This window comes from Oncorhynchus nerka, linkage group LG28 (genome assembly GCF_034236695.1).
Source record: "Oncorhynchus nerka isolate Pitt River linkage group LG28, Oner_Uvic_2.0, whole genome shotgun sequence".
In the NCBI taxonomy this organism is placed as follows: Eukaryota; Metazoa; Chordata; class Actinopteri; order Salmoniformes; family Salmonidae; genus Oncorhynchus; species Oncorhynchus nerka.
This window is the reverse complement of record NC_088423.1, coordinates 29033084-29046119: the sequence shown is the minus strand read 5'-3', so window position 1 is coordinate 29046119 and position 13036 is coordinate 29033084. Positions and strand designations below refer to the sequence as shown.

General features: G+C 40.8%; 1 protein-coding gene across 9 annotated transcripts in view; it reads right to left on the bottom strand.

The window, feature by feature from the left end:
• The window catches only part of kcnma1a (potassium large conductance calcium-activated channel, subfamily M, alpha member 1a), a 314116-nt gene that overhangs the window by 50477 nt on the left and 250603 nt on the right, over positions 1–13036 (bottom strand). For all 9 annotated transcript variants that reach the window (XM_065012741.1, XM_065012744.1, XM_065012743.1 and 6 more), the window contains exons 17-18: positions 11884–11970; positions 11598–11674 (exon numbers count right to left, since the gene is read on the bottom strand). In XM_065012741.1, the coding sequence (XP_064868813.1) occupies positions 11598–11674; positions 11884–11970 (164 nt within the window). The remainder of the gene's footprint in view (positions 1–11597; positions 11675–11883; positions 11971–13036) is intronic.

Here is a 13036-nt window from a genome sequence, read left to right as displayed (position 1 = left end):
GTAACTGCAGATTTCCCCTTTTAAGCAGCAATCAGCGGTTGAAACAATAAAAAGCACCGGCCCAATACCGTTTTTGTAAAAAGCTAAGGGATGGGGCTGGAGAATGTAACCATTCTCAAATTCATAGAAAGAGCTATGGATGCAAGGACTGACCATTGGCTGAGAAAAATTGATGATAAAAATATTGTGGGAGCTGTTTTGTTAGACTTCTGTGCGGCTTTTGACATCATCGATTATAGTCTGCAGATGGAAAAAAAGTATGTGTTATGGCTTTACACCCCCTGCTATATTATGGATAAAGAGTTAGCTGTCTAACAGAACACAGAGGGTGTTCTTTAATGGAAGCCTCGCCAACATAATACAGGTAGAATCAGGAATTCCCCAGGGAAGCTGTGTAGGCCCCTTTTTTCAATCTTTACCAATGACATGCCATTGGCCTTGCGTAAAACCAGTGTGTCTATGTATGCGGATGACTCAACACTATACACGTCAGTTACTACAGCGAATGAAGTCACTGCAACACTTAAAATGCTGCAGTTAGTTTCATAAATGGGTGGCAAGGAATAAGTTAATCCTAAATATTTCAAAAACTAAAAGCATTGTATTTGGTAAAAATCATTCACTAAACCCTAAACCTCAACTAATCTTGTAATAAATAATGTGGAAAGCAAGTGAGGTGACTAAACTGCTTGGAGTAACCCTGCATTGTAAACTGTCATTGTCAAAACATATTGATACAACAGTAGCTAAGATGGGGAGAAGTCTGTCCATAATAAAGCGCTGCTCTGCCTTCTTAACAACAATATAAACAGGGCAGGTCCTACAGGCTCTAGTTTTGTCACACCTGGACTACTGTTCAGTCGTGTGGTCACGTGCCACAAAGAGGGACCTCTGAAAATTACAATTGGCTCAGAACAGGGCAGCACAGCTGGCCCTTAAATGTACAGGGACAGATAACATGAATAATATGCACGTACATCTCTCATAGCTCAAAGTGGAGGAGAGATTGACTTCATCACTACTTGTTTTTGTGAGAAGTTTTGACAAGCTGAATGTACCGAGGTGTCTGTTTAAAATACTAGCACACAGCTCAGACACCCATTCATACCCAACAAGACATGCCACCAGAGGTCTCTTCACAATCCTCAAGTGAACAGACTATGGGAGGCGCACAGAACTACATAGAGCCATGGCTACATGGAACTCTATTCCACATCAGGTAACTTATGCAAGCAGTAGAATCAGATCTTAAAAAACAGATAAAAAGACACCTTATGGAACAGCGGGAACTGTGAAGAGACACATACACATGATAAGACATGCACTCTACACACAGATAATGTGATAGTAGAGTAGTGGCCTGAGGGAACGCACTTAATGTGTTGTGAAACATGTCATGAAATGTCATGTAATATTTTAAATATTGCTGGACTACAGGAAGAGTAGTGACTGCCTTGGCAAACGGGGATCCTAAATAAATACAAACACTAAATACCACCCATGATATCAACATTATAGTTTTAATAACCATGTTTTGAGGCAATATGATGTTTGTTTACATTGTTTACAAACGTAGTAAAACAAGCTTATATTTTGGGTTCTGCTGGGGTAGGACAGTTGAACAAAGCCCATGGGGCATTGATACGCTTTATTCTTCAAGAATCAATGGGTACATATCATCAATTTATAAGTCCAAAAATGGATGTAGCAACTGCTGATCGCCCCTTTAAAGAGAACAAGAAAGATTTAGTCTTCCATGAAATCCTACGAGGAGCTGAGGGAGGAGAGAGATCAGTAACTACCCTAATAGCCAGTAATTGGTGCAGAGGGAGAGTAGTGGCCCACCAACATACAAGAGGCAAAACCAAACTCATCATCAGGCGGTTGACACTAATCTAGTCTGAGTTCACTTGCAGATGGTGGGAGAATGCTGAGGTGGAAATCATATGGGGCTGATTTCTCCCTTTTCCCCTCTATCCAATCACTGCTATTTCCCTTTACCACTGTCATCTCCCTTTCCCCTCTCTCCTCTGCCTGGGTCTTCTGATAGGTCCAGACAGCCCTAGAGGAGCAACAGAGGGCTTGTTGCCCATGCTTTTGAATGCAGCACTAACTTGTTCAAACTGTTTCCATTAGCATTGCTACAAGCTCCAAAAATGCTAGCCAGGAGATTCTGGATGATGCTAAATAACCAGCAAACAAAACAAAAAAAATGGTTTGGATGAAACACGCTCAGGAAGTCGCAAATAATGAAAACTTAATTTTTTAAATCTATCCCTTTAAGGAAAGAACAAAACATGATCTTCTGGGTTCCTGATTACTGAGGAAGAGGAGAAAGTAATCTGATGGGACAAAGATAAAGTCTGGGAAAACAGAGAGGGAGTTATTTATTCTAATCCTTTGGAGTAGCTCGCTACTTAATTACAAGTGAATCCATATATGTTGGCTGGTTGTGGCTGGATGAGTATCATGGCTGAGGGTCACGATCCGAACTGGGTATAACTCAACACTCATCATATTCATTGTTTTCTTATTGGAAGATTAACCGCTTTCCTAGGATGAAAAGAGATCAACTGTCAACAACTACAGACCACAACACTCTGACAGACATATTATCACATAGGCATCATGTAATAAGCCACGGTGAGAACGTTCAGGGGACACGTTGTGTAAAGCATGAATCATAGTCCACAGACACTGACATCATCATGCACAACAGGGTGTGGCCACAAGGGAGGGTGTGATATTGTGAAGAGCCAATAAATCAACCTTTGCTAAGCCCAACCCCTCTGGTTACGGTTGCAACCTCGCTCGTAATTCCAATTCCCAAGTCCAATTCCCAATTCAAAGAGAAAATCCCTCACAATGATCTCAAACGGTGTTTTTAATACACAACGAAATTAAACACTGACCACCCCATGCTAATCGGAAGACTTTCGGGGAATGTTATGGTGGACTGTGGCTTCACAGGAACCTGGTAAAACTAAGATGGAACTGTGGCTAGCCACCGGAGGGCTCTGAATGCACCGTCAGCATGCAGTCAAAGCTACTAACTCATTTTGGAGCTAAGTAGTGCTGATGTTGACAGCAGTGAGTTATATTAATAATATAGCTAACTGAGCAAGTTAACATACACTTGGAGAATACAAGTTATATTAACTGGCTAGTTAGCTAACTAATGTTAGCAACATTTTCAATGTTGGTCAATGAGCGCTAGCAAGCTAACCAGCTAGCAAACAATGCAACAAAAGTATAATTTCGGATTCATAAAAATACTCCATCAACAGGCACTGCATTTCAGGAATCACAGTCCCAAGTACCCCTGGTGTACTGTTAAATTATTTAGCCATTTAAACAACTAGTTTTTTTATGAAAGCCCTCCAATTTTGCCATTGCCCTCATTGGCTTCCATTCTTTTGAAATGAGAGCTTGTCCATGTGTTGGACTCAAGCTTGGTTAGCGACTGTTGCTATCCACTGGAGCGCTGCAATGGTTGCCTAAAACTCTGGGATGGGCTTAGCAAAGGGGAAATTGAAGTCTCTGTTGATGTAGGTAGGAGGTCATCCCATTGTGTATGATGATGTCATTTTGTTTATTTGTGTAACTTTAAGATGAACCCCATTTGATATGCTACATATCTACATTCTCTATTAATATCGCTCTATGAACATCACTCGAGCATGGCTCTCGTTCCTGCACAAGTCAGTCCTGTGAGCTTGAAATAAAATGATCAGGAACAGAACAGAAACACAGTTAGCAAGGAGGTTCCCCTAAAAGCATGGGATGCCTTCATAAACAAAGGAAGACAAAACGACAACAAAAATAAATCAAAACTGTCATCAAGATATTGCATACAGTCAGAGATAAAGCATCCCTTCAACATAGTCACATTTTATACATAATATACTGCATTAGAAACAATATAATACACCAAACACCAACTGTCTAATAACACAGTCACCACACGAGTGCTTGACTGATGTAGCATGCGCTAGCCTCAGAGCTAACAGCTACAGTAAAGCAGCACCACAAAGCAACACCACCATCCCCACCCAGTAAATAATAAGAATAAACACTACTCAAATGAATGATACTACTACTAATAATAATAATAACAATAAATACATTTAAATAAGCCACGACTATGGAAGCACGCCACGTGGACGACTTTACGTATAAAGCACATACAGTACACACATGTATACCTACACATGAAACACACACACACATACAGGGCACACACAACAGACATGTAACAACACGTGTTGGGCGGTGTAACTTACAGGCACGTAAAGTGGTTGCGCAATCATGAACAGAGACAGAGGAGAGTGGGTAGGCCCTCTGTAGGGTGTCCATGTTACTATGTACACTGCCTGACATGCAAGAGCAGTCTCGCTCTGAACGGCCGCAATCAAAACAACATGCCAGTTTCATTTGTTTGTAGGCGGACATCTTGGCTACAGTCATGTTTTGGGATGAGAGGAAGAGGAAAAGCAGCAGGTTAATGGCAAAAGGAGAAACACTCATGTTGGGAAGCCGGAAGGTTCCTTCCATAAAGGAGATAATAAGTGCAAAGCCTTAGATGCCAGCTCTAACGGGCTTGAGACCCAACAGAAGACCAGTAATGGGCACCTAAAATGTTTGGCAGCTTCACACAGTGTGGTCCAAAATGATTGAGACTCTTGATAAAGACGAGCAAAAATAACTGTATACAAGACTGTACATTTAAATACAGAGCTATATTGTATGCTTAAAACAATTGGGAAATTATCTTATTTTATACTAATATAATTGCTCAGAGAAAGAGATTGCTAAATAAGTTACATTTTCTCTTAAAGGGTCCAAATTATTGACACCCCTGTTTTCAATACCTTTCAATACCTCAAGCTTTGATTATTTGAGTCAGCTGTGTAGTTCTACTGTAGGACAAAAACCAAAACGTGCACCCACAGGGGCCACCAGGACCAGGTTTGGGAAACCAGAAACCAGAGACCATTCCTTCATACAGAATCCTTCCAGATCCTTGATATCCTTCATGTGTGTTTATGGGCTGCCCTCTTCAATTCAAACCACAAGATTTCAATGGGTTTCATGTCCGGAGACTTGCGATTGCAAAAATGTAGATTTTGTGGCCAATTCATAATTGGCTTATTACATACGCCACTCCTAGTTATATATACATATCTACTTCAATAACCTCATAACCCTGCACATCGACTCGGTACTGGCACCCCTTGCATGTAGCAAAGTTATCTTTATGTATCTAGTATTACTTTTATTATTACGTGTTTTACTTTGATATTACTTCTCTATTTTCCTTCTCTCTTCATTGTTGGGAAGGGCCCGTAAGTAAGCATGTCCTGGTTAGCCCACACCTGCTGTTTACGAAGCATGTGATGAATAACATTTGATTGGATTGATTTGATTTAAGCAGAAAAGGACCCCATACCTCCTGTAAAATATGGTGGTGGGTCTTTGATGTTATGGGGCTATTTTGCTTCCACTGGTCCTGGAGCCCTTGTTAAGATCAACGACATCATGAACTTTACCCAGCACCAGGACAATTTAGCCAAAAACCTGCTTGCCTATTCCAGCAAGACAGTAGCCCCAAGTACACATAAAAATTCACAAAGAAATTATTAATTGGCCACAAAATCAAAATGTTCCAATCGCCATCTGTCTCCAGACTTGAAACCCATTTGAAAACCTGTGGTTTGAATTGAAGAGGACAGTCTATTAGCGCACATAAAGGATATCAAGGATCTGGAAGGATTCTGTACAGAGGAATGGTCTAAGATCCCTCCGTTATCCTCGCAAGGTGAGGTATTGAAAGGTATTAAAAACAGGGGTGTCAATAACTTGTTAAACAAAATCTATTTCTATGAGCAATTGTATTAGTATAAAAAAATATAATTTCCCTTTTTGCATACAATATAGATCAGTATCTTAGTTATTTATTTTATACAGTAATTTATCAAGGCTGTCAATAATTTTGGACCCCACAGTATACAGCTAGAGTGCCAAACTGCTTTTGTTTCTTTGCAGTGAGAATTGTGTGCAATATATTATCAAGGACAAAAAAGCTTTTTTCAAAGTTATCCTAAAGTCTTGTTTAGATCAATAAAGTTTTGAGCAATTTGAATGTTGTAGTCCAATTTAACTTGTAGTACAGATGGTCTTAGGCTCAAGGGTCAAGCTGTGTCCAAAGGCTGAAAATGCCATAACAGGTATACAGGCCAATATGACAGTGGGGGAGAGGGGGGAAGGGGGGCAGGGGTAGATGGAAGGGGAGTCATTCTGGGGTAGGAGAGTAGCATGGGCAATGTCTTCAGCAGCAAACCTCCTAGAGACATATATTATTCCATTCAGAACAGACCATAACATCCTCTATGCGTCTGGCTAAAGGTGTGGATCACGTACCTGTATCCCTTCATGCAGGTGCAGCAGCCCTGGTCAAGGCATCATCACACTACTCTATTGGCTGGACTGGCCATACCATGCTAGTCTATAATACAAGAGTTTCACTAAACCAGCACTCCCCCAGAGAGGTTTGTGTATGTGTTTGCAAGTTACTGTGGATGTACATGGAGTACAGATGAACTCTCTTAATTTGACCCTGCTTCTCACAGCAGGAAACATATCTTGCATGCAGCAACAGGAAACCTGAATTATTATGTGGATTAGAATTAATGGGCATTTTTGTAGGGGTTGATACATTTTTCATTAGGGCAAATCAAGTCTGACATTTTAAAGTGAAAATTAAAAACTTTAGAAGTCATTTTAAACCTTTGCATTTCCTGCTGCACAGAAAAATTCTCTGCGACAACAGAGTGATCATATTAAGATGGCAGATCTGTATGTAAAACATTTGAGGTGTGTGTGTGCGTGTACAGTAGTTGTGTCGAGGTCTTAACCCCAGGAGAAGTAGCAGTAGGTAGTGAAAGCCCCTCAGAGCAGCAGTTCTAGATTTCTGTGACTCTGGTTCAGGCAACAAACAACAATCCCTGGTTCCCATTCCCCCTATGCCAGGGTACCAAGTCACTAACTCACTCTAACACCCTCACAGAAACTCTGGCACTCTCTCAGAGGAGAACTATAAGTCTACTTTTACTGTTTTAACCATGTGTGGCTAGGAGCCCAAACGAGGTGGCAGGTTTCAGTTTGTGGCCAGAGAGAGAATGGGGAGCGAGGCCTGGCCCCAAACAGGGAATGTGTCTTATAAACAGCATGCATAAGCGCTTTAGAAGCATTCATAAGCGCGCATAGAGAGATCACAGCGATTAAAGAGAGGGAGTGTGGTAACTGTTTACAGAGCAGAAACAGTTTTGGAGGCATGCAGTGTGGCTTTCGTTTCATGCTGAACTCAGTTTTATTCTGAGTTCTTTCTAGGCTGGGCATTCAGTGGAACACAGTACTGTACATGTAGTTGTTGGTTAGTGAGACATGGGAGGGGGAGATGGAGAACACGACATGTCAATGTGTTTGACTCAAATGACTTCACACATACCCGTTACCCTGATCTACTACAGTACGGACTACAGTGTCCCTTTTAGGACATTCTTCACCACAAGAGTCCACAAGAACATGACTGTCTGTGTACATTTTGTCAAAGAAAGGTGATTGTTAACACAACTGCGCTGTCTCTTTTGTTTGTGGTTCTAGAAATAAAAGTATGTTTTTGTATGTCCCATTCAACATTACACCTGACAAAACGTACAAAGACGAAGTCATCATGAAGCCAGTGTTGAAAATCGATAGAGAAAAGGATGTCCTAAAATGTACACCTGACTGACGGACATTGATCCTCTTAAGTGAAAGACAACCCTATTCAGCAAGAACTCGATGAGCAGTGTTGACTTTGAATAGTAAATCAAACTTGGTGATATTATATTAACAGTCATATTATATTAACATATAGATACTTATAGAAAGCAACCAAACTAAAACCACGTTTAAACTCTCCAGTTATTGTACCATGTTGCAAAGCACAAATGGAAATAGAGGAATGCGTAAGACAAAGAACAGTTTTCCCTTGAAATACTCACTTTGTGTTCAGACGTCTTCAACCAACCAAACCATCAAACATTGCAACCATAAAACCAACCTGGACTCAGGGGTAGACGTAGCATAGTAAAAGTAAATTCCATCCACTCCAATTTGTATGATATGTTACGTTTCATATGGTAGTTATTCATTTGTGGATGTCCATCATCCATTTCTTATGATAAGTAAGGAATTCAAATTCGTATGATAATGTTGTGAATTGAATTTCGTACAATATGTTCCGAAATGCAATTTGTACAATAAGTTCCAAATTTGCAAAAACATATGACGTTACGAATTCCAATTTGTTGTAGCTAGGCTAGTGGTTAAGGTTAGAGTTAGCTAACATGCTAAGTGGTTGCAAAGTAGATAAAAAGTAGTAAACAGTTGCAAATTAGCTAAAATTATCAAGTAGTCCGTGATGAGATTTGAACACGCTAGACGTTGGCATTATAGGCTCACCCTTCCACACCGACCAACCACCCACTTTTGCCTTAAGTAATCTTTTGTCTTATGTGACCATACCAAATGTAACAAATCACACTAATTCAAATGTCCCGGATGTACTTTTACTATGTTACGTCTAGACTATGAGACCAGGCTGCATAAAACACAGCCAAGGGTTAATTTATTCAATGATGAAACTAAAGTAAGAGAACTTTTCCCTTTAAAGGTTAAGATACACCTACAGTTAACTGCAACCATAGAGATATTACCATTACTAGTACAGTAACTCCAATCAAATCAATGTGTCTGTGATGGTTGGACCGGCGCCCATATTGAGTATACTAATGAGTGTTCTAGTCAAAATGCAATTTTTTTTTTTTTACAGTTCTAGTAATTCTATAACAGTCTATGACTGAAACACCCTGTTGCTCATCATATTCTGGCTGAATAGGTTTCTGAGGATGTGTGTCAGTTTCCTTCAATAGGCTACATTCAGGACTGTGGCCATTGCCATCTAGTGGCCAAATGGCAGTACAACATTGGCACGTAAAATAACTGTCTAATGAAGCTGTTTTCTTTCACTCAGGCCACTGAGGGCAGTGAGTAAAAAAGGGCCTGATGACCATATAGAATTGAAATGCAGTGGGGCTGGGGCGACGACACTTCAATTCTAAATGCACTGATGAACTATGTGTAATGGTATGACTGGAGCTGGGCAGAGGACTAGAGCACTGGGGGGCGGGGAAGGGACCAGAAGCAGTGAGGGTGGTACGACCAGATTGTTTTGATTGTGTTTTGCAACATTGCTCAATAAGCTGAAATATTTTAAGAACTTCCCACAAGAACACTTTCTGCTTTTCAGAAAATACAGCAGCGTGCAAAATAGCCTCTAAAAATAAAATCAAAATATCTAAAAAATCAATGACTAACGTTACCTATATCAATCTGTGGGTTTGATATTTCAGATTGTCACCACATCCATGTACAACTTTCTCAGAGTGTGACATTAGAGAGAGGAGGTAAGGAGGACTTAAGGACAGATGACAAAGTTTAGGATTGGGTTTCTAATACAGATCTGTTCAGTTTAACAACCAAATATTGCGACAAAAATAACTTTTTGAAGTGAGTCAAAGAGAGTTCATGTACTTCTATGATAAAATCACACTCCACTCTGTCATCTGAAATGAGTCTGAGGCTGGGCTAGACTATGGGCCTACGAGGAGACACACTAGACAATCAGATTCTGGTTTGAGTTTGGGTTCTGCTGTATTCCTTCAGGTCTGGTCTGAGGCAGGACAGTGTAAAGATGAGAGGCGAGGAGAGGGATGCAAATGCTACACTGGTAACATGCAACATAGAATACAGTATACTATTGGCTGAGAAAGAGAAAAGACACTTGCACTGCACTCTGGGTAGGAGGGAACCCGTGTTTCTTTTACTCACAATAAATCACTACCAGAGAAGGTTCAAATAAAGAAGTGGTGTTTCCCGGCGGCAGTAGGGGAAGGAAATAACATCAACAAAATGTCAATGGTCATAAAAACATGGAAAAAATAAACAACAATAACAACAGAAACAAAACAGAAGGCAAACTTCCATTCTAGTAATGGAACGGTCATCTCTCTAAATGGGGCCCTCCTGTTGGTAATAAAACAGCAATAAGATGGAGACACAAAAACCCCAAATAATCTACAATAGAACTGTCTTGTTTCAGGTACAGTAAATCTAGTGGACCAATGCATGATTACCAATTACACTATAGGGCCAACCCAAACCGTACTGTGCTGGCTTGGATACATTATGTTCACATTGTCCTTTCCAGTACGGTTCCAGCAACTGTAGTGGATATGTAACCTGGCTTGCCTTGTCTCAGTTATACTGTGAATCAGACAAAACAGGTCTCTGGTTCTCTCTACCTGACAGACTACGAGACCTATAGTGTGAATAACTGAGATGACACAGACAAAGGGAAAGGACGTTGGAGATCATGTGTTTGGGCATAGGCCGCTTACTGTAACTGTCACTGACCTTTCTAGATGTACAGAGACTACAGGACGCTAAATGATTTAACATGCTAACATGTTGGGACAAGTGCCCATGTAGGTCAGGTGGTAATAAGGCCCTGCCTCTGAATTAATGCTTTCAATTCAGGCTATTCAGGAAGTAAACCAAAAATACAACATATTATTTTCCTCAATGAGTTTACTTCTTGAATTAACTGAATTGAAATGGAATTGAACCCAACCCTGGTACACATTCTCTAATTCCCAGTCTGACCAATAGTAATATTAAGTCATATTCCAAGTCATTCACTGCTGGCAGATGTTTTTGGTGGAATGCCTGGCCCAATAAGGTGCTCTGATTCTGTATGGTTGGGCCAATAGGGAGTCTGGTTGTCTGCCCCAATGACCCCTGAGCAGAGGAACGCCATTGGCTCATTTATTCTAACACCTGACTGAGGTCATTACCTCTGCCTGTGTCACATAGTCACTATGGCGATCTGACAGCCTCCTTCTTCTGCTCAGCTACTCCTGTCATTCTACCTCTCCCTGACATTCACTTATTCCATCGTTAGCATACTGATGTAGAACTCCCACTCTTTCTTTCTCTCTTTGCCGGTCGTCTCGCTTTCTTTCTCTCTCTGTCTTTTTTGCCCTCCAGACTTCAGTCCACCCTTCTAGCTAGTTTCATCATTATGATACATTCTTGACATGATAGGTTCACATATTCAAAATAGAAATTAGATGAAATGAAAAAAAGAATCTAACAAAATGTACACAATGTTGCCTGTACTGTTTGCTTCGATTGAGAAAATAATACCATAACACATTGATTTCAGATCATACCACAATGAAGGTTTGAAAGTTGTGATCACAGTTGATACACTCAAAAGGGACTCAAGGTAATCACTGGGGCAATTTCCATTTCCATTTTATCACTGTAAAAGGACATCCCTATGAGAAACAGTAAGGGATATGACCATCTTTATTATTGCACATCCTAATCATACTTCAGATACATTGGGGGATAGGGGAGGGGTTGGGGATGGGAGGGGGTCATGAGAGGGGTGGGTGGTGGTTTTGTGGATGGAGAGTAGCTGTACTCACGTCGTTTGCAGCCACACTTTTTGATCCGTTTGGGGTCTGTGATGTCGTCGTGACAAGCTTTGCAGTAGAAAAATGCTCTGGGGGGGAAACAGCAGCATAGACATTTATTATCTTGGTATGCAACTTACACCAATTGAGTTCTATCCATTCCACCAGGTTGAGCTGGCTTTCACTTTTACCAATGATATTTATAGGAGTTTAATGAGTTTAATAGCCACCAAGAGAGTGAAGATAGAAAACAGACAAGGCCTTAAACTGAGACTGTGGCCTTTTCTTCTGCCATTACCTCTTTACTTCTTTGGCGTCGCTGGCGATGAAGAACCCCAGAGTTCCTTCCTGCATCTTTACGTGGTTCCCCGGGTTGATGAGGATGCTGGGTAATGGGAGAGATAGATGACATCATGTTCTGTAGGCGCTGTTACGGCCGTTAGAGTCACACTCACACGCTAATCAAGAGGAATGGTACACACACACACCCACCATCAACCCTCTAGCTGGAGCTACACTACTACAGCGATATAGAATGGCCTGATTGGATTGGTCAAAGGAATCACAGCTTCTCCAGTTGCTTTGTTTGGAGAGTGGTATGGAATGGAAGTACTGTAAATGCTATCAGTGTGAGCTAGTAGGCCACTGTATGGAGGTGGGTATATGTTCAAGTGTTATTGTGTCGAAAAACACCTTGCCTCTTCCATTGTTTCCATGTTCAGCCACCTTCTCTGAGGCTACTCACACAGATGGACAGAATGCGCAACAGCATGAGTTGGTTTGTACATTTTAATTCTTTTCTTTTTCACTGATTGGCTTGGATGGGGTTTGGGGCAAGGTTAGGAGGGATGTGGGAGGGGGGGGGGGGCAGAAAGAATTAAAATTGTTGTTATGGAGTGGTTTCAGTCTCAGAAGTCAGAGCCAATCAGAATGATGTAACGGGTGTGTTACACTACAGTTAGATACTGTTACCTGGGTTAGTACTGGACAGTGGAAGGCAAGGGAATGAACAGCCCTCGGACTATAAGACTACAGAGGAACAGGAATCATCTGCTATAGGCTTAAGTGTTGTTATATAGTGTATTATAGTATTGTTAAAGTACTGCTACAGTACTGCTTTCGTGTATTATAGTATTGTTATAGCACTGCTATAGTACTGCTACAGTACTGCTCTAGGGTATTTGAGCTAAGAAATGTGATATGATATGCATTTTTTCTTTACATTATCAGTGTCCATGTTGATTTATCAGGTAGAACAAATTAATAACCAAGAATCTGAGGGAAAATGGCCATGTAATATTATCTAATGGATAAGTAATATTCATACTCAAATTCGTTCTAACCCCTAACACTGTAACCCCTAACCTCACAGACCCTAAAACTGTATCCGCAAACATATGTCTACAGTAAAGAAGATAATGTAGATGTGGATGGTGTTTGTGTGTGTAGGG